General features: G+C 42.2%; 3 protein-coding genes across 8 annotated transcripts; 2 read left to right on the top strand and 1 right to left on the bottom strand.

The window, feature by feature from the left end:
* Nucleotides 1-108: 108 nt before the first annotated feature.
* Nucleotides 109-8,064, bottom strand: nolc1 (nucleolar and coiled-body phosphoprotein 1). Of its 5 annotated transcripts, none has more exons than XM_078272498.1 (15): nucleotides 7,917-8,064; nucleotides 7,529-7,584; nucleotides 6,219-6,382; nucleotides 6,015-6,124; nucleotides 5,806-5,911; nucleotides 5,559-5,692; nucleotides 5,297-5,405; nucleotides 4,249-4,368; nucleotides 4,078-4,167; nucleotides 3,768-3,983; nucleotides 2,672-3,343; nucleotides 1,925-2,566; nucleotides 1,575-1,687; nucleotides 1,399-1,482; nucleotides 109-1,224 (listed from the first exon to the last, which is right to left on the bottom strand). In XM_078272498.1, the coding sequence occupies exons 1-15, from the start codon at nucleotides 8,025-8,027 to the stop codon at nucleotides 1,066-1,068; spliced, it is 2,886 nt and encodes a 961-aa protein (XP_078128624.1). In that variant the 5' UTR covers nucleotides 8,028-8,064; the 3' UTR covers nucleotides 109-1,065. The 5 variants fall into 5 exon arrangements, with proteins under 5 accessions (XP_078128624.1, XP_078128626.1, XP_078128625.1 ...); XM_078272500.1 differs by having other exon boundaries at nucleotides 1,925-2,788; nucleotides 2,912-3,343; XM_078272499.1 differs by having other exon boundaries at nucleotides 1,925-2,911; nucleotides 3,020-3,343.
* Nucleotides 8,065-8,300: 236 nt separating this feature from the next.
* Nucleotides 8,301-9,948, top strand: mrps6 (mitochondrial ribosomal protein S6). Of its 2 annotated transcripts, none has more exons than XM_078272519.1 (2): nucleotides 8,301-8,791; nucleotides 9,835-9,948. In XM_078272519.1, exon 1 carries the CDS (start codon nucleotides 8,437-8,439, stop codon nucleotides 8,767-8,769), a length of 333 nt encoding a protein of 110 aa, XP_078128645.1. In that variant the 5' UTR covers nucleotides 8,301-8,436; the 3' UTR covers nucleotides 8,770-8,791; nucleotides 9,835-9,948. The 2 variants fall into 2 exon arrangements, with proteins under 2 accessions (XP_078128645.1, XP_078128644.1); XM_078272518.1 differs by having other exon boundaries at nucleotides 8,302-8,775.
* A 755-nt stretch (nucleotides 9,949-10,703) lies between these two features.
* psap (prosaposin) lies at nucleotides 10,704-19,681 on the top strand. Its single transcript, XM_078272511.1, has 14 exons — nucleotides 10,704-10,835; nucleotides 13,871-14,004; nucleotides 14,207-14,281; nucleotides 14,402-14,527; nucleotides 15,185-15,400; nucleotides 15,492-15,635; nucleotides 15,750-15,806; nucleotides 16,981-17,148; nucleotides 17,272-17,364; nucleotides 17,503-17,686; nucleotides 18,106-18,269; nucleotides 18,359-18,439; nucleotides 18,663-18,770; nucleotides 18,870-19,681. The coding sequence occupies exons 1-14, from the start codon at nucleotides 10,802-10,804 to the stop codon at nucleotides 18,903-18,905; spliced, it is 1,620 nt and encodes a 539-aa protein (XP_078128637.1). The 5' UTR covers nucleotides 10,704-10,801; the 3' UTR covers nucleotides 18,906-19,681.
* The last annotated feature ends 876 nt before the right edge of the window (nucleotides 19,682-20,557 follow it).

The following is a 20,557-nucleotide window of genomic DNA, read 5'->3' as shown; positions in this document are numbered from 1 at the left end:
AAAGACAGCTCAATGAGAGACTGGGGACTAATTATAAGTCAAGTGTCGGTGTCATAGTAAAGAGTTTAAAACAAACCTCAAAGTCATGATTACAATCACACAAACATCTAATATTTTAGGTCTTTAATAAATCGCTACAAGTATTGATAATTAAAAAAAAACGGGAGGTTCACAACACTTGATACAGTAAATTCAAATAATTGAAACAAACATGGCTCTCAGTTAAATGGCTCTTAGTTGGTAAAATAATTTCATACCGCTGAAGAACAGATTAGGGTTAACAGAGGTTATCCTAACAGAAGAAATAGTTTCAAAACAAAATGGCTTGGATTGGACCATCTGAGGTCCTAAACATGGAAATGGAATAAAACTAAATAAATACACAGTATAAAACTCAGTTCTACTCTTCAAAAGGTTTGTGTAATGTAAATAGAGAAATAACCCGAGCGCACACCCTTTCCCATTTTAAATGTGGCCAAATAAAAACTGACAACCAAACAAAATTCAAGAAGCCATGTGATCCATTAAAAATCAAGACCAGCCTTTTCTGAACACCAAGAACCTGTTGGGGTGGATGGCTGTTATTCATATAGATAAATCGGGAAGTTGGTACAAAGAAATGACAAGACATTCCTCATTTGAGAATGATGTCAAAACAAGCAACAACAACAAAAAAAAAAAGGGACCCAACACACATTGGCGTTTTACCATTAACAGATGGCCTGCAGCCACCTAGTGGCGATACATGGTAATGTCACGTGGAGCTCAACCTTTAGCAGTACAGTCGGAAGTCACAGCTGGGAACATCTCTCTGCTGCTGCACCAGCTCCACTAGCTGTTGCTTCAGATCAGAGATCAAACTTAACGCTCTCCATTACAAACTAAGGGCAGCTAACTAAATGTTAAGTGCCAACTCAGCTCTTTGGGTCCCATTCCTGCCAGTGTGCTCTTGGGTAGTGATGATAAAAAGGGACTGTTTACCGGGGGGAGGAAGCAGAGAACGCAAAGTCCCGATCACACGGATACAGTTAAGTTCAGGTGGGAGGGATGTGAGTCAGAAGGTCCTTAGTCACTGTCAAACTTAATAGAGTTGACATTGGTGGAGATGGCTCCGCCGCGGTAGCTTCCCCTCTTCTTTTTCGTCTTTTCATGGCGGAATGACTTGCCCTTTGTGAACCGGAGCACATCGTTGGCTTTCTGGCCCCAGTCCCCGTTGGCTCCAAACTGGAATAGCAAAGACAAATTAACACGTTGTTCGATAGTAAGTTATTGGCGCTCTTCAGCAAGCTTTGCTCTCCACTTAATATGCATATTTTTTTTCAAAAACCTTTTTATTTTCCTTCTATTTTGGCCTTTTGTCCACACGCAAATAGAGATCTTCGGAAACGTCAAACTCACCTTTGCGTCAAAAGAGTTGTCTGTAAGACGGGGATCCACTGTTACTTCTTCCTCTCTTATTCTACGGAAGGGTACGTTGGAGGACTGAAAGACAAGTCATTTCTATCAAAACGAGGCTCTTTACCCTCTAGGAGACTCCGGCTTATGACCACGTTCCAGTCTCTAGCAGGCCTTACCTTATTAGCTTTAGGAAACGTCTGTGGTGTGGTCATTACTTTCTTGCTTTTTGGTGTCTTGACTTCCGTCTCTTCCTCTTCACTTTCTGATGACTTTATTTTTTTATTTGTACCTGCGTGAATAACCGGGGGAAAAGTTACTTGTGCTCATGTTAGAGGAAAACACGTGTACCAGTCAACATAAGTGTTCCATAAACCTTAGACGCGTGAAATTACGCAACAATTAAAAAGGCCAATAAAACCTTTCTAGTCACAGCTGTTTGAGGGATTCAGTGTGCCATTTACCCATTCATAAATTTAATTTCACTGTTAAATGGCCACATCCTGTTCAGTATTTGTTTGAGACTTACCGTTTACTGAGGGGGTGGTGGGTGCCGTGGCTGCTTTGCGTGGTGCTTCCTCCTCATCCGATGAGCTGTCTGAGGAACTGCTGCTGCTCTCTTTAGGTTTAGCTGCTGGGGTTGTCTTGGGTGTTGCGGCAGGTGTAGCAGGTTTTATAGTACCTTTACTGGCATCTTCCTCCTCTTCAGAGCTGCTGTCACTGGATGAGGACTCTGCGGGCTTTGCTGGGGTCTTGGGTGTCGCTGCCTTGGGTGTCGCTGCCTTGGGTGTCGCTGCCTTGCCATTGGTGACTGCAGGCTTAGCAGGGGTGGACTTTGTCTCCGTCTCTGAATCGGAGCTGTCCGAGGAGTCAGAGCTGCTCTCCTCAGCTTTCTTTGTTGGAGCCGCTGTTGGTGTGCCAGCAGGGGTCACTGCTGCAGGAGTTTGTTTCTTGGCTGCAGGTTTGGCTGCCTCATTCTCAGAGTCTGAGCTGTCGCTGTCCGAGTCAGAGCTGTCTGCTGCCGCAGCAGGCTTTGTAACCGGGGTAGCTGGTTTAGCTGCTGCTGGCTTGGCTTTCACTGGTTCGTCTTCATCCTCAGAGGAGTCAGAGTCTGAGCTGCTCTCTTCTGCAGCAGCAGGCTTTGCTACAGGGGCAGCAGGCTTTGCTACAGGCATAGCTGGTTTAGCCGCTGCAGGTTTAGCCTTGACTGCTGGTTCTTCATCTTCAGAAGAGGAGTCAGAGCTGCTCTCTTCTGCAGCAGCAGGCTTTGCTACAGGGGCAGCAGGCTTTGACGCAGGCGTAGCTGGTTTAGCCTTGACTGCTGGTTCTTCATCTTCTGAAGAGGAGTCAGAGCTGCTCTCTACTGCAGCAGGCTTTGCTACAGGGGTAGCTGGTTTAGCTGGTGCAGGTTTAGCAGCTGCAGGTTTGGCCTTGACAGCTGGTTCTTCATCTTCTGAAGAGTCAGAGTCTGAGCTGCTCTCTGCTGCAGCAGCAGGCTTTGCTACAGGGGTAGCAGGTTTGGCCTTGACTGCTGGTTTGGCCTTGACTGCTGGTTTGGCCTTGACTGCTGGTTCTTCATCTTCTGAGGAGTCAGAGTCTGAGCTGCTCTCTGCTGCAGCAGCAGGCTTTGCTACAGGGGTAGCAGGCTTTGACACCGGTTTAGCCGCTGCAGGCTTAGCCTTGACTGCTGGTTCGTCATCTTCTGAAGACGAGTCTGAGCTGCTCTCTGCTGCAGCAGGCTTTGCTGCGGGAGTAGCAGGCTTTGAGGCTGGGGTAGCCGGCTTAGCGGCTGGCTTGGCTTTCACCGGTTCTTCTTCATCCTCAGAGTCTTCAGAATCGGAGCTGCTCTCCGCTGCCTTGGCTGGGGGTTTAGAGGCAGAAGCAGGTGTCTGTTTGGCTGCAGTTTTAGTGGCAGGTTTTGCTGGAGCCTCATCTTCAGAGCTGCTATCTGAATCGACAAATAATATTTGTAACACTTTGCAGATTGACACATTAGTTGCCCGTTTCTCAGGTACACCCAGCTTAAACTACGCTGCTGTGTAATACAACAGTACAGCAACAAATCCAACCACTATGTCTATCAAACCGTTTCAACAAAAACATTATATCCTTCATGAAGGTAGAATTTATCGCAGGGCTGTTGTATAAGCAGTTTGTTAGGTTCACCTAGCCGTCTATGAAAAGCTGGGGTAAGAATAGCAAGGACTTTATAACAGACAGTTCTTGTGATGGATTTAAATGAATACTAGCCTTGATCCCTCCACAAACAGGCAACAAGATGTATAATAAGTAAAGCAAATTCAAGGCATTACAAGAAATATTACTTCCACAGAGATGCTGAGCTCACGTACTCAAAATCTGGTGTCTCTTACCTGAGCTTGAGGACTCGTCTTTTTTAGCGGGGGTAGTCTTGGCTGGTGCAGGTTTAGCAGCGGGCTTCTTTGCCGTCTCCTCCTCCGAGCTGGAATCCTCCGAGGAGTCTTCTTTAGCAGGTGGGACTTTAGCTGCAACAGGTTTAGCTGGAGCAGCCTTAGCGGGAGTCACCTTCGCTGCAGGCTTCTTTGCCTCCTCTTCATCTGAGCTTGAATCTGAAAAGACATTAACATGAAGAAAAACGTGTCTCCGTGTTTGGCATCCAATCACGCCGAGTAGAAAATGACAGACTAGGATTGGGTCTATTACCTGAGCTCTCAGAGCTGGACTCCTGCTTCTTTGCAGCAGGTTTGGGCACACCAGATTTGGCAGCAGTGGTTTTTATCGGTGCAGGTTTCGCTGAGGATTATATGGATGCATGTTAAACATGCCATTAAAAACCCTGATACTTTTAAATTGGGAAAGGCGGGCCCCTCTTACCAGCTACTTTCTTCTCTTCTTCCTCATCACTGCTGTCTGAAGAGTCACTGTCCTTGCTGGCTGCTGGAGCAGCTGGAGCTTTCTGGACTGAAGCAGGAGGTGGGACTGCACTGTACGCTCCTATAAATACAAGGAAACTGATCAGCATCCTAACATACTAGAATTACAGCCTCGCGCGGTTGTATGCCTCCGCCAACCAGTCAAGTTGCACTTTACGTCAACGTCTGTCCAGACGCATAATATATCTAGTGGAGGTTTTGGTTTATTTTTGGCAAACAGATGCTTTACACACATCTTCCGCCGGGGCAGCAGAGAAAATCTAAACAATCACCAGTGTCATCAATTCAGTATCCGACCAAATGTCGCAGTTATGTTATTGAATAATGGCCGGAAAAGTGTTTTCGCAGAACATTATGTCTTTACAGTGAAGTTGACCTTTGGGACACGTAAATTGTCATCATTTTATCCCATTAGACATTTGTGTAAAATGTTATCACAATTAGCAAATAAATTCTTGAATTATGGCCAAACGAGCATTTTTGTGAGGGCACAGTGACCGTGACCTCCAAAATCTAAAATTCATCCTTGAGTCCAAGTGGAGGTTTGTGCCAAATTTATAGGAATTCGCTCGAGGGGGTCCCGAGATATAACGTTTACAAAAATGGGACTGATGGACAACTTGAAAACATAATGCCTCCTGCCACAGCTACCTAATATTAGGGACACTAACACCGGACCTCTGTACAATATTTTAAACAGGATCAGGTGATCAGCTCTTGACATCGCCTGGTTTACGTTTCCATGTAGCAATGATTGACTCTGGCATGACCACGATATGCCAGTTACATGTTAAAAACAAATGAAAGCTATGCTCCGATTGATGAAGGTCACTAAACTCATTGCGTGTGCAGTCAAACCGCCCCTGATGATCATTCCAGTTCCCAGCACCACACATCTTTTGTCTCACAACCAGACCATGTCGGCCTGTTATGTTGTGCTTGAAAGCCATTGAGCATACAATAATGCAATAACGGGCATGAAAACACACCTGCTTTGGGTTTTTTGCTGGGCGGAGCCTCGTCTTCAGATGAAGAGTCTTCGCTGCTTGATTTAGCAGCAGCCGGAGCAGTCTTTACTGGAGCAGGTTTGGCTGGAGCCTATTGGGACATGTGAAGTAAATATAGTGTGTATACATTTACAAAGTACAATCACTATTTGATTGAGCTTGTTCTACAGGTTACTAACCTCTGGAATAAAGATAATCAAAAACATGTAGTAGTGTTTAGATATGGCTAGATTATTTTGCATACCTTGGCTGGCTTTTCATCTTCAGATTCTGAGGAACTCTCTTCACTGCTGCTGCTGCTGCTCTCCTGCTTTTTCTGAGCTGTAGCTTTAGCAGGAACAGCTGGTTTGGGTGCTGTAACTGCACCAGCCTTGGGTTCTATTATACAGGAGGTAAATTAGACAATGCATTCATTATCAGCTCAATTTTTAGTTCACAAATTAAAGATGGATGCATTACACAATATTAACAACTATTGACTCTGAACTCACTTGGTGTAGGAGCTTTAGCGGGCTGCTCATCCTCAGATTCTTCACTGCTAGAGCTGCTGTCTTTCTTCCTTCCTGCAGCCGGAGCAGCAGGTGACTTCACAGGAGCCTTCGTACAGAAAAACTTTTAATAACAGCATAAACCCACAAACATAGCCTTGCACCATTGACTAGGTCTGGCATAAATCTTTAATTTGAATGTTTCCTCCTACCTTTGCAGGTGCCTTTGCAGGTGCCTTCTCCTCCTCAGAGTCACTGGAGTCTTCACTACTGCTGGATGCAGCTTTGGTAGCTGCTGCTCGAGCTGGCACCACCTTGGCTGCTGAAACAAACAGAGATATGTAATCTGATAACGCTGTAGAAGGTTTGAGATTGGCACATTACTGACAATTCAACCAGCTTTAGCAGTTCTCTACCTGCAGGGGCTGCCTTAATTGGTTTTGCCACAGCTTCTTCATCCTCGCTGCTCGACTCTTCGCTGCTGGAGCTCTCTGTACTGGTTTTTGCTTTCTTGGCTGCTGGACCGTTTGCAGCTTCAGCCTTGTTAGGAAGCGCCTTTCGTTTCTTGGCTTCAGGAGACCTAGCAAGACCCACAATTATATTAAAAAGGGATTAACTACATCTTTTTTCTTTTTACAATAAAAAGCTTAAGGCCGTTTTATGATTCTGTGCAGGCTCCACACAGAGCTTTCGCCGTAGCCTACGTAAGTGGCCGGATGTTTATACTTTTGCACTAGTGCGTGCGTCAAGCCGGCATGTGGGTTTGTGTGTCGGGAGTGTGTTAGAGCGAGGGAGAAGTGAGAAAATGACGGCGATTAGCTTTGGAGCGTGTGCCGACTCTAGAGTCATATAGTGAGAGAAACAAAGTGTCTCCCCTGTGTTTTCTGACCACGGTGGGAAATCTGTAGCAGGAAAAGTTAACCCTCTCCTTGATTTCTTGTTGCTTATGGAGAAGAAGAACCAGGAAATGAGTCCGAGGAAATGCAACGCTACCAAGCCACGGCCGAGCGACGTGCATCGCTGCGACGTGTAGTTACATTTTTCAAGGGGTGCACGTCAGGCTACGGCGTAGGGTCCGGCGTAGACGCAGAGGGGTCTGCGGGGGTACACAGTCAATTCTACGCAGAAGCATAAAAAGGACCTTGAGATTTGGTTTTTGACCGGTTTCGCCTCAAGCTGAACGGAAAAGTGACAAAGCATATTGATCTTGGAGCTGCTGCTAAGGGAGAATGAACCCTAGGATACTGGGACACAACAGTGGCGATTCAATGCATTTACAGGGAAATTGATTGGAATCAGTATAAATGCACTAGTGTTGACCAAATGGCAAACTGTTGTCCATGGGCCAGATGTTAAATTAGCTATTAAAGTACACTTTAAATTGTATATGGGGATACTTTCTGTTAAACTGTTAAAAGGCCCACAGGGACAATAACAGAAAGGGTTTGCAGATCAAGCAAGTGTCACTTAATGTCACCGGTTTAAGCACTGATCTGCTAAGGAAAACTGTGCCTATGTTTGCAGATATTGGCTTTACAGTAAACGCTGTTAGGTCTGCTTTAATATAACGTTAGATTTTTCCTTTGAGGGATTCTGAATCTATGGAATCTATCTACAGGTTAACACTAGCATTTGATGTGGAGAAAAACGACCCATAAAGCTTGGCTACATTTCCAAAGTTTATTAATAACGTTATTAATATGAGAAAAAGACAAAAGCAACTCACTTCACCCAGAAGTTGTAGATGTTGACGAGGCTCTCTTCATTTGGATCTTGTGGAGTCTGTAGAGAAACACTAACGTTAAATTAGCCAAACTGCAGTTTTAAAGCTTCTAGAATTTAACAATCAGTTGCAATTCCCTACAATGCAAAACAAGGTATGATTCCCATTTACAATCTAATAGATGCGATCTAATTATTTCAGGATTAACAAATGGCAGCCTGAAACATAACGTATGCACCTACACGTGCTAACTTGGCCGGCGGCTACACGGTCCCTGTACCTACTTTACGTTAGGTTTACTCCTCGTGCAGTCTGTCTTAACAACTTCACCTCACAGCACCCCATGCATCGCGGCCCAATGACTGTCAACCACACACGGTGAGTCGCTTACCACTTTAGTCTGTTTCAGAAACTGCTGAGCGGCCTTTGTGAACTTGTTCTCCAGCAGAAACGAATATACGCTTTTGTAAAGATCACTCGGCATCGACTTTTGCGCCGCCATCTTCACCACGCTCTTTCTGGAAGGGAAGGAAGTGAACTGAACGTCACTTGTGAGCATGTGCGCATGCGCAAAATGATTACGTCATCATGGTCCGATGGCACCAGGTGTAAAAAAATCTAATTTTCCTCTCGGGATGTCATTGGTTTACAAAATACATTACAAGTGGAAAGGTATTAGTTTAAATAGTAGTGTATTAGTAACAGCATATTTTATACACTATTTTTTTTTTTTTTTTATACATTCATGTTAATTAGCCATATCGTTATCGTCGCATGCTTATTACGTCATTACAAAAGACCTTCCTGTCCCTCGTGTCATAACATGTCTTTTAACTGAGTAATCTGGCAATGACATCAACCCATTGCCAGCTGAATTAAATTTGTGAATCGAGGATTTGTTTGCCGAAGCCATGCCTCGCTACGAACTGGCCCTGATCCTGAAGGCGATGCAGCGCCCGGGGACATCGGCTGCTCTCCGGCGGACAGTGGAGACTTTGATGGAGCGGGGCGCTGTGGTGAGGGACCTGGAGAACTTGGGGGAGAGACTGTTGCCCTACACGATAACTAAACACAATCAGAGGCACAACAAAGGGGCTTACTTTCTGGTCGATTTCTACGCAGCCCCCAACATCCTCACAGGCTTACTGGATCACCTTCACCGTGATGTGGACGTGGTGAGGCCCACTGTGCTGAAGAAGGACGCCCAGGTTTCCAGCAGTAACTGCTGTGGCCCCCAACAGTGATTTAATGTAAGGAATGGCTGATGTGGGTAAAGCCTAGTGTATTCAGTACTAACCATGTAACTGTTATCTGTTAAATAAAATGAAACCCACAGCTGCATCAGTGATGTTTTCATCCACACCTGTGTGCACAAGTCGCTAAGAAGTTGGTAATCTTGTGTCTACACCACATGTAACTGTTCAATGCATGTATTTAGGGCTGCAATTAAAAAATCTTTTCATTATTTATTAATCTGCTTTATCCATCGGTCTAGCACAGGTTAAAATAGAGCTTAACATGATTCTTAAAGTAATAATCTACAGTGTTCAGCAGTGCTGTCTTTAAAAATAATAATATAAAGTATTTATAGACAACTACACGATGTTTGATCGACTAAAAGGATATTGGATTTGAGGTATTGACATCAGATAAGGATGTTGCTTAAAATGCTACAACCAATAGAAGTGATGTACAAAATGACCACTACTAGGCAACTATCATATACTTGTATTGCTTTTATTGATGTCCTGCCTTATACTGTGGTGTTCTGTCTTGTATGTGAAAGTCAGCTTGGATTTGTAGTACGTGAAAGATCTAGTCTCTGCTCAAAGGTACCTTTGGGAATAAGTAAATTGCTTATGTAAATAGCTCTTAAATGTCACGAACATGCACAACAGAATAAGATGTCAAGCTAATGACATCCTTAGAGTTAACAAAGGTCAATAAATGAGAAAATCACATAATTCTGTGCTAGTTCAGAAATGCCCAAATATGTGAATTTAGAAATTGCACTGCCTTTACATAGTTTGTCCTATAGAAAGCACTGTTTCTTGTTCAACTGTAACATGTCATGCTCAGTTCATATCTTTTTCAGAATTCTTTAAAAAACATTGATATTGTATATTGTCCTCTTGCTGCTCAAAAAATCAGTATCAGCCAGGCTCTAAAATGTGTTCAGTGCAACCTTACAGTAACTTCATAAATGTGTTCATGCAGTCTGTCCTTTACTTTCTGTTTATGGAGATCATGTTGTGCTGACTGTGTTGTAACTCAGCCCTATGTAATATTGTTACCTTTTTCTTTTACAGGTTTTCACAGCTCATATCCAGAAGATGTACAGTGTGACGCTTCCCTCTGACCTTTTCCATATATGTTGACCTACATTTGGATGGAACATCATAATAAACTACTTTTCTATCTTAGTTGCAAGTTTGACTTCTTTTTTCCCCCCATTTTAGACATTATGCTCCATATGATGTTTAGTTATGTGATGTCAGTTTCAGTTCTTATTTGTTTTTATTCCAGACATACTGTAGATGTGATTTATGCAGTTCTGCATTTTTTAAGTGGTTGAGTAGCCATCCAGACTTGATCACTGCCCTTTGAGAAAACACCGTAAGTAATAAACAACTATTACACTGCCACTGAGCTTCCAATCCTAGGTGAGTTTATCCTCATCGGATCAAATTGCCCAACCCCCATGATTTTAAGAGATTAAGGTTACCAATGTTTTTCAGGCACTTCCTGGTGCTTGTTCTTGTTTATTATGTTAGTGAGCTATAATGGCATTTGTGTAAATCCCCCTTTGCTTAGCCGGGCCTTCTCCCAATCGCAAATATGGATTAGGGTCAAATTTAAACTAACTGTTTGAATTCATTAGGTAGAATAAACATTGAATTGTGTTGTTTTAAATGGCTTTCTATTTAGATACTGGAAAAAAATATAAGTGATGAGCCATACAGCCACCACTGGAACTACTACTGTGCAAAGTAAAAATCCTAGTGTTTAGTGTAGAAACATAAAGCTGTATAATAATTAACCTATATGTTCCCTTCACATTACTTTTAGATATGAGTTTTAATTTAAAATTTGATCTTTGATCTCACATCGCATCAGACACGCCGAGGCAGTCACATGTGTTGAGTAGTCAGCTGACAATGATACATCATAAAGGCATCAACAAGCCTCACCGTCTGCATTGCAGTACTCACAACGCTCCAGTCTACTTCACCCGCCACTGAGAAACAGACAGACGAACTGGAAAACAGCGGAGTCATGCTGCTCCTAACTCTACTTTTCGTGTCTTCAGGTAATATAAACTCACTAGGAGAAAAACGAATGGTGTTTTATACATAGTCGAAACGATTAAGACAGCGGTCAATTCACAATAAAGTCGTCCTGCTCGTGGGACTAACGTTAGCTAAGTTCGTTTCAACATGAAAACGCGGAAGCGTTGCAAGCAGCGTTTGCTTTGGTAAACAAATCAGCTAGCTAGCGTTGCCTTAACAGCAAGCGCTGTTTTATACTAGATGTTATTTTATAAACAGAAGTCGGGTGTTTGTCTTAATTAAATTAATTAACTTATTTCGTAAAGAAGTTCAATTACCGTTTGCCTTTGAGGTTTTAATGCGTTATTGCTGGCCCGCTCGCCTTAGGTAGCGTTAGCTAACGTTAGCTAGATAGTTAAATAACGTTATTATCACAGCGTTGGCCTATAATCGTTGAATAGTCTTACGTCATAATTTGTAGATTATGTAGGAGCATCACCATAAAGCTATCTATCTCAGCAGCTAGCTAGATAACTAACAATTTCGAGATATTTTGCGTGGTGTTTATGTCGGTATAGGGCTGATTCGTGCTAATGTCTGCTTTGACCAGACAATGTAACGTTACTGTATGTGGTGCTTTGTTGACCTCTGGTTTGGTTTTACGAGGAAGTTCAGATATGATCCTCGAGACCAGCGACTTTCATGTCAGTTTTTCAGTAAAAGGTCAATGTAACGTAGACGTTGTGTTTTCTATTTTTTTTTTTTTTTTCACGATTGATTTTGTAAGGTAGCTAGTGGTAACTAATTTGAAGACAAATACCGGTATTTGAATAGGGCTGACCTTCAAGCTGTGGTTTCATCAAGTCATGGTATTTGTCTTTAGTGTATTTAGTGCTTATCGTAAGTCTGACTTCTGGTTAAAAATAATTTTATTTAATGTCGTCTTTGCACTTTTTTTTTTTTAACATTGTTGCATGTAATAAGCTCAGGGCTCCATCATATTGTTCAAGTGTTACATATACTTTTTTTAAACGGGTGTGTAGCCTGCTACACTGATACTGTTTCACAGGCCATTTGCTGTTGTTGAACAATACAATCTGTGAAGTTTATTTAAAGCCTTTTTGTGCCTCACTGTCATGTGATATTGATGCACTCACACTGAGTTTCACAACCAGTCATCGAAAGTGAGGCCTGTAAATGTCACAGCCTTTTTTTTTGCTGACTTCTTGTAAAACTTGTATTCTTTGCTTTTCTGCTGTGGAAGAATACATGAAGCCAATAGAAGTAGGCCTATTAAGACATAGTTTATCTCGCTGTGTATTGCCTTGTTAACCGTTTTCTGCTGTATAAATCCTGTTCAGTGTAGTCCTCATTGGTGGTACAGTCTGTCTGCTTGAGAACAGCATGTTATTTTATCTGACTGCCCATGTGATAAGTGGAGGGTGGGCGTGCCCTGCCTGCACTGTAACTCTATTGGTAATGATAAGCAGGAGGGGTCTCACAGTGGTGGGTGATTTGAAGGTTTTGTCTGTACACTCTGACCTCCATGCCAATTCTTGGTTGTTATCACTAAAGGCTACTCCCTTGACTTGACCAACTCTTGCAAATGTATCAGTTTATGTTCTGAGTAAACTGTTGTTCTCTTAACAACATTTCAGTCATAATTCCAAATGTAGTTTTCTTACTTACGAAAGATGTGGAGATGATCTGTATCCACCTCTTTCTCTAAAGCAGGTTTTAGGAGATTGGTAGTGAAAACAGGAAACCGTGCTTCAAACTATTAGGTTTTGTCCCACATCACTTTCAGTAAAATGGAGAACTGTGAACAGTTTGTTTTTTTGCATTGATCCAAAAGATAATATGTCCTTATATGCAACACCACTAATACCCACTTCTGTGTCTGTGCTGCATATGTAAATACTGTCTGACTGGCTGGTTTTGGGTGGCTAGCGGTAGGAAATCATACCAGATTTAGGGAAAAAAGAAGCATTTTACCCCAACTATGCTGTGTCAGTTTCAATATGTTTGAGATCTCCATGTTTATCGCTATAAGTTCATTTTTGATAAGATAAGTTCACTTTAAATAAATAAAAAAAAAAATACCGCTTCTTGTCTGCAAACTCGGCTGACCATGTTTGGGTTGGACATTTTTTGAATTCCTATTCTACTACATATGTGTACTCCATGAGTAGTTTTTAAAGTTAAACCTGCTGAGCAGTGTCATAGTTGAAAGTGAACTATGGTGAGGAAGTATGTTTGAGGAAGTATGTCAGCCTTAAAATTCCCCATTTGGTCATTACTGACATCACCAGAAAGATTGTTGAAAAATGTGGCAAAACAATGGCCACAAGTTAAACTACACTTATCTGCCCCATTCTGAAAACATTTTATTTGCTGTGTGCTTTTAGATCATCTACAATCTAAATCACGTGTCAAACTCAGGCCCGTGGGCCAAATCCTGACCCTTGAAGATTTAGATCCGACCCGTATATAAATTTGGGTTCACAATACATTTTGGCCCGCCTAGTTGTGCGCCAACCCAAAAACACAGGAAAGTGTTTTTTAAACTGCAATTACCATAAATTCAAAGCAGATTTGCTGACTTTGAGACTCAGAAATTCCCCCAGAAGGAACTCTTTTGATTACTTTTGTGGGGCTTCATGTCAACAAAAAGCATACAAAAATGTCAGGAAAAGCAACAAATTTACAAAAAGGTGACAAATGTCTGAGAAAGCTACAAAAACATCGGAACAAAAATGAGGAAAAAAAAGCTACCGAGATGTTTTAAAAAAAGTGACATGCAGTAACAAAAGCACGTCAATAAACTCTCCATGTCTGGCCCTTGGAGTGATCCTCTTTTTCCAGTGTGGCCCTTAGTGAAAATCAGTTTGACACCCCTGATCTAAATGATTTGCAAAATGTCTATTCTAGATAGATGGAGAGCAGGTAAAACCTCAAACCAATTGGTGCAGTGCTTCCTAAAGGAAGAAAGAGAATATGTTTCTATCTATCAATTATCTGGAGATATAAATCTATTTCTGCTTGTGCCTTATTCTCCTATTTGTCTATGTTGCAGCTGTGGCGACCCCTCTGCTGGGCACTGAGCAATGTGCCCGAGGCCCCACCTACTGGTGCCAAAATGTAAAGACGGCGTCTCTGTGCGGAGCTGTGACTCACTGCCAACAGAACGTCTGGAACAAGCCCCAGATGGTGAGGTGATTTTTGTTTTTTTAATATGAAAGTGACAAGTGCCATTTATCGTCTTTTTTCCCCCCAGTCTAAAAAATATATTGAAATGTGAAGGCACATGTTCCTCTTTCTCAAACTTCAATGCATTTCCTATTTGGGTTCTAGACATTCTGTACACCTGTGTGTGACACTTTTATTTACACACCTTAGTGTCTGGTTTCAGAAATCAGTGCCATGTGACTTGTGTAAAGAGGTGTTGATTGTGGTGGAGCAGATCCTGAAGGACAATGCCACTGAGGTAAGAAAACAAAAATCCATGTTCAGAAAAACCTTTTTTGATATGAAAATTGCCTGCAACTATACAAAGTCTTAAACACTCCTCTGGTAGACTGATGTCGGAGTGTTTCTGTGATTGCAGGCTGAGGTTCTTGGGTACCTGGAGAAGGCCTGCCAGCTCATCCCTGATCAAGGTTTGACTGCAGAGTGCAAGGAGATGGTGGATGACTACTACCCCATCCTCATGGGAATCATTAAAGGAGAACTGGTGAGTGCCGTCAACCGGTTTGTCATGGTATTATCAACCAAACTAACAGTTTAGGCACCCCACAAGTTAGAATTGTAATGGTGCCATTAGGTTTGCATTTAGCGCCGCATTCGATGCTTTCAAATAAAACCCGTTTTGCCAAAGATCTTATTAAAGCTCATTGGAGTTTGGTTTGTCAGTTTATCGTTCTGCTTCATTTAAAATCCTAAGTAAATGGTCCGCCTCAATGTCAAAACGGAAAAGAGAAGTGGCTGTGGGCAAAGTGCAGCGAGCTGAATAAGGGCTATTGATTGGGAAGTAAGTCTAAGTCTCAACAGGAACAGAGTAGTCATTGTGTTATACCAAACCTCGTGACTGGGCGCATTTGGTGTTTTTCTTCGTTTCAACTCTCACCTGCTACAGCAACTTTGTGAATAAAAGAGACCGTTCTTTACAGATCTTATAAAAACAAAACCTGGGCTTTCTAGATATCTTGTTCAAGTTGGATTTCTTTTAAACTCATTTGACTGCGTGTTGTCCAGACTTTAAAGCTACGAGTTATTTAAGTTACTTACTTCTGCTCACAGCTAACATGGATAACTTTTAAAATAAAGCTCTTAACTATAAAGTGACTACAAAAAATGTGCCGTTATTAAACTTAAAGTTGTGTGTTTTTAGGAGGATCCCGGTGTGGTGTGTGGAGCCATCGGGCTGTGTCAGTGTCAGCAGGTAGCCCTGGCTAAGGCTCATGCCCAGGAGCAGCTTGTGTCAAATGAAATCCCTCAGGTGGACCTCGCCCAGCAAGTGTCTCCTTTCCTCATCAATGTGCCCGAGCTCCTCTATCCTCAGGAGAGCCCCAAGCAGGAGGCCCCCAAACAAGAGACTCCAAAGCAGGTACACTGTTTAAACCCCCCCCTCCTATGTTCCTCACCGGTTGTTGATAAATATTGTCTTACCTTGGCCCTGAATCTTACCTTCCCTGTAGGAAAGTGATGACGTGTGCCAAGACTGCATCAAGTTCCTGACTGATGCTCAGGCAGAAGCCAAGACCAACTCCTCGTTCGTCGACTCTCTCATTGAGAACATTGAGAACCAGTGTGACCTGCTGGGGCCAGGCATGGCTGCAATGGTGAGAGCCCCATATGAGTGGAGGAAGTTTATTCTTTTTTTTTGTTTGTTTTTTGTCAAAGGAAAAAAGAATTCCCAGAAAATGTAGTCTAACTGTTTTTCTTCCTCATTGCAGTGCAAGCAGTATGTCGGCCAATATGGTACCCTCGTTGTTGAGCAGCTCATGTCCATGGTGAGTGTTGTAACCCCTCATGTGCCTCACTCATCTTTAAGCCACATTATAACATGACTGGTCATATTCTAATATTCAATGACGTGCTTAATCATCACAACTAATAAGTCTGGTAACGTGTACGTTTTGGAAGTGCTAAAGCACACATTCAGTCTTGCAGCCCCACCTGGCTTGCTGTCTTCAATTTATTCATATCTTTGAATTGCATTCTTTTTTTAATTAATTTTCCTTTTAAATTTCTGTTTGTCTTTTTTGCCCTGTGTTCCTTCTTTTACTTTTCTCCTCTCCATTCATGTCGCCCTGCTCTGTTTTCTCCTACTCTGGGTTTTGTGTGCTGCTTCCCAGGAACAGGTAGGTCTTTCTGTGTTCAGCCTGTAGCCTCGTAACCCTTGGCTCTTGCTTCTTGTGCTGTCCACTCCCAGCGCTACTCACACGACCCCCGTAGAGATGCATGTAAATGATGATCCCATTAGAAGTGACACTACTTTTACTTAAAGCTCCAGTAGGTAGTTCATTTTTTTTGCCTCATTGGGCAAACAAAAAGTCGTAATAACCAACCTTTTCAGCATATTGTAAACAAAGTAGTCTGAGAGAGAACTAGAATTTTGCACCTCCACCTTCGATCTGTTTTTAGGCTTTTGTAAATCTATGGAGGGAGGGGTCTTTTTTTAATTCTGCCTCCTGCAGCTTTACTTAACCTGAACACTCTGCTTATGTAGATAATGCCTGTTGGAACACTACAGCACAGGGCCAAATTAGAATTGTCTCCTGTTTCTTTACATCAAATAAGCACACACGGCTGTTACACGTAAAGTATGCTTTGGATATGATGCACTGGTCTTTACTAACATTGAAGTAGCTATCTACATAAAAAAAAAAACAAAAAAAAACCTTTATTGTGCAGTTTAACACTAGCTGATGTTGGATGCCTGAGAGCTGCAGAAGTATTTCTGGCAGTATGGGTGTGTTTGGTTGTGTTTGGCTATGGTAAAAGTAAGCTGTCTTTCTTTTCTTTTTTTAACATAGAAACCTCTGCATATTGCATGGGTGGTAATGTTGTAGAATGGTATGCAGTTTAGAGGCACACGGTTATTGCTAACGGCATGCAATATGGAAGGCTTTCTTAGACTGTTGGCTGTGTATCTTAAAGTAACAGTCTGTTTTTTGTCCTCAGCAACCCAAGGATATCTGTGTCTACGCTGGCTTCTGTACTGCTATGAAGAAGTCCATTCCCATGCTGCAGCTGCAGCCTGCCCAGACTGTACCTGCTGCCAAGACTGTAGCTGCTCTCAAGCTTTTCCCTGCCACAAAGGTTGAGTCTGCCACTGACAAGTCTGCAAAGGTAAGTCACGCTGGGCACCTGACTGCTGATTCTCATCAGTACTTGCTATCGATAGTCTTGAGTGAGTCTTTTTTGAGCACAGTTTTGTACATGCACATGAGACTTTCCCACTTTGTGTTCCAGCCCATGGTGCGTGTCCGTGAGTCCTCAACATGTGCCATCTGTGAGTTTGTGATGAAACAGTTGGAGACTATGTTGGAGGATCAGAAAACAGAGGTGGGACTTAGATGTGCTACTAGATGTATCCAATATGGCCATAGAAATAAACTTTACAAAACTGCTGCCAATGTACTGTTGGTGCAGTTAGTTGGACTGAGCTGTGCTCTCAAGCTGATCTCTCTGTCTCTGTCTCAGGAGGAGGTGATTCATGCTGTGGAGAAGGTGTGCACATATCTGCCCTCTTCTCTAAGTGCCCAGTGTAAGGACCTGATTGAGACCTACGGCCAGGCCATCATTGAGCTGCTGTTGCAAGAGACTGACCCAAAGACCGTCTGCACAGTGTTGGCACTCTGCAATGACGCCAGCCGTGCATATGTCCGTAAGTTCTCTTCACAACGCACACTGAGTGCACATGTTAGCTTTGCTGATGACTGAGATGTTGCAGAGATGTTGTACGAGTCATATTGGAGGTGTTGCGGATTTCTAAATTAATTTGATACTAACATGGGAGGTACAACAACAACAATACACAGGAAATGAGAGTGAATGTCTGAATCAACATTCTCTATATCATTTCACTCTCAGCGCTCATGCCAGAATCTTGCAACATAATGTGCTCCATTTTAACTGTAACCAGAGTTGTGTTTCTGCCATTATGCTATGTTCTACATTTATTTTTTTATTTTTATTCATTCATGTGCATGTGTGATCTCTACTATTAAAACTTCTATTTGCTTATGTGAAGCCAAAAGTGTATTTCCACCAATCGGTAAAAATAGTGATTTCTGTTATTTCCAGCTGCACTTGACCAGACTCGCTTTAAGGCTGGTGGCTACTGCCAGGTCTGCAAGATGGCCGTTGGCTACATCGATGGCATTCTGGAGAAGAATGCAACAGAGTCACAGATTGAGGAGGCTGTGAGGAAAGTATGCAGCTTCCTGCCCAGCTCTTTCCAGGCCGAAGTGAGTAGCTGCATCTCCTTAGCTTGTGTAACTTTTACCTATCCTCATGCGACGGCCTCATATTAACCCCTGTGTGTCTGCGTCAACAGTGTGACCAGATGATTGAACAGTATGAGCCAGTGCTCATTCAGCTGCTTCTCCAGATGCTCGACCCAGACTTTGTGTGCATGGTAAAGAGTAAACTAAATTAATACATACCTAAATAACAAGTAATGTGAAAGCGTTATCTTCATTGTGAAGACCTTTTAAGTTTCTTGTTTGGTCCAGGAAATGTCAGTACTCAATTTTTGTCATAAATAGTTGCAGTGTAAGCCAAATGTCCCATTTAATGTTCATTACCAGTCTTGCAGCCCAGTCTACTCTCTAAACTGTTTTTGTGTATGCATGTAACAGAAAGTGGGAGCCTGTCCTGAAGCTGTGCGCATGCTGCTGGGAACAGAGCAGTGCAGCTGGGGACCTGCATTCTGGTGCAAGAACATGGAGACAGCAACTCGGTGCAATGTGAGTAGTTCAGTCATATTTTGACACCCTAGAGAGGCATACAGTTACATACAAGTTTGCTTTGAGAGACCTGTCTAACCATTTGTTTCTGTCTTTCAGGCTGTGGCTCACTGCAAACGCCATGTGTGGGTATAGAGGAAGAGAAAGTACTAAGGACAAACCGTTCTGTAGGGAATTAAAAGAAAAATACTGTAGTGCTGCTTCCCACTTTTAATTTGTGTCCCGTCTTTTCTTTTTTAATGAACTTAAATGTCTGCAGTTTAAATTAACTTGGATATTTTGAATGAGGTCATGGTGGAAAGGGACTGGACATTTAGTTGTTTGTTTTTTCTTTCTGGGGGGTGGGGCAGGGGAGGAGTGATGAGGTGGATAGTGGTCTTACTGCTTCACCGAGCAGAAGTCCCAAAGCTGTTTGGCTTTGCGCACATTTATATAAATTGCATTGTACTTGCCTATGTTGCTTTCTGGGTGTGGTTTATGTAAAAACACAAATTCATGTTTCACATATTGTATAATGTTGACACAGCATCAGATGGCTGCTGTTTTGACGGGCCCCCCCACCCCATCTGTATTTGATTCCTTCTCCCTGGAGGAACTGATTGCAAATGGGATAGACCACTCAGTGTGTTAAGAATGACAGTTTACTTACTTACTTTTAGCAGTATGTCTGATCCTTAAACAAATTTATATTTTGTAGAGAAAATGTGTGTTCTTGTTTTAAGGAGCTGATATTGAGGTAATTGGTCTGAGAGTGTACTTCCCACTCCCCTCCTAATTGTTTGCACTCTTCCTGTTTGTAAATCACTGTTTCTAACGTACACAGGGCATCTCTAATACGATTGTCTGCCTCAAACCCTGAGCCACCTGTCAGTTGATCTGTCAATTTTAACAATTAAAGTGGCCCCAATCCACTCTGTTTCATTTGTTTTTCTTTGCTGTAAATTGAATTTAGCTCAGGATTCTTACCACGCTTGTCATAAAAACCTACAGGCTCCTTGTTTCTGCAGACAAAACTACAGCAGCTTCAGCAGCCAGTCATGCCTGGGTCTTTTTAAAGAACTCTCTTGTCAATACTATGCAATACTTGGATGACCAAACAGTTTTTGCCTATAATGTTCAGACTGCTTATGTTACTGCTGACCATTTTCCAAAAGTCTAGATTAATTTCTCCAAGGAGCCATTTGCTTTCACTACAGGAGACTGACACATTTAAAGGATTAGAATGTTACCTCAGATAGGTAATGTACAAAAGTGTACTTTTTTTTAATTTATTTTTTAAATGGTTAGCAGTAATTAGGAAGTCATAGTTTGTCATGAAAAACTTCATTAAAAAGTAATCGTGTGTTATAAAATGTCAAAAGTTATAGTATGTCATGACAAACTTCATAAAGTCATAGTATGTCATTAAAAACTTTAAAAAAAGGGCATAGGATAGTATGTCATGGAAAACTTCTTAAAAAAGTCATAGGACAGTATGTCATGCAAAACTCATAAAAAAGTAATAGTATAGTATGTCATGAAACCCTCCAAAAAGTCATAATATAGTATGTCATAGAAATTTCATATAAAAAAAGTCACAGTATGTCTGTCATAACTAGAGACCATCTTGCGATGGAATCGCACCGCAGTGGCGTCAAACCAGGGGTTTTATAGTCGGGGGGGCCCTTCCCTACTTCCTACTAGGGATGGGGATCGTTAATTTTTATTGATATTGATACCATTTTCGAGAATGCTTAACGATCCAAATCTTTATCAAAACTATTATTGAAATTTTATATTTATTTATT

The sequence above is a fragment of the Sander vitreus genome, chromosome 17 (assembly GCF_031162955.1).
Source record: "Sander vitreus isolate 19-12246 chromosome 17, sanVit1, whole genome shotgun sequence".
NCBI lineage: Eukaryota > Metazoa > Chordata > Actinopteri > Perciformes > Percidae > Sander > Sander vitreus.
This window is presented reverse-complemented; position numbering and strand designations above follow the sequence as displayed.

What these genes read in the sequence shown, in the direction of transcription:
- nolc1 (XM_078272496.1), bottom strand. Translation starts at nt 8,027, where the DNA reads ATGGCGGCGCAAAAGTCGATGCCGAGTGATCTTTACAAAAGCGTATAT. An exon ending in CAGCAAAAAACCCAAAGCAG is followed by an intron (nt 4,369 to 5,296) that starts GTGTGTTTTCAT and finishes TTGTATTTATAG; the next exon opens with GAGCGTACAGTGCAGTCCCA. An exon ending in ACAACTCTTTTGACGCAAAG is followed by an intron (nt 1,225 to 1,398) that starts GTGAGTTTGACG and finishes TTGCTATTCCAG; the next exon opens with TTTGGAGCCAACGGGGACTG.
- mrps6 (XM_078272519.1), top strand. Translation starts at nt 8,437, where the DNA reads ATGCCTCGCTACGAACTGGCCCTGATCCTGAAGGCGATGCAGCGCCCG.
- psap (XM_078272511.1), top strand. Translation starts at nt 10,802, where the DNA reads ATGCTGCTCCTAACTCTACTTTTCGTGTCTTCAG. An exon ending in AACAAGAGACTCCAAAGCAG is followed by an intron (nt 15,401 to 15,491) that starts GTACACTGTTTA and finishes CCTTCCCTGTAG; the next exon opens with GAAAGTGATGACGTGTGCCA. An exon ending in TTGAGCAGCTCATGTCCATG is followed by an intron (nt 15,807 to 16,980) that starts GTGAGTGTTGTA and finishes TTTTGTCCTCAG; the next exon opens with CAACCCAAGGATATCTGTGT.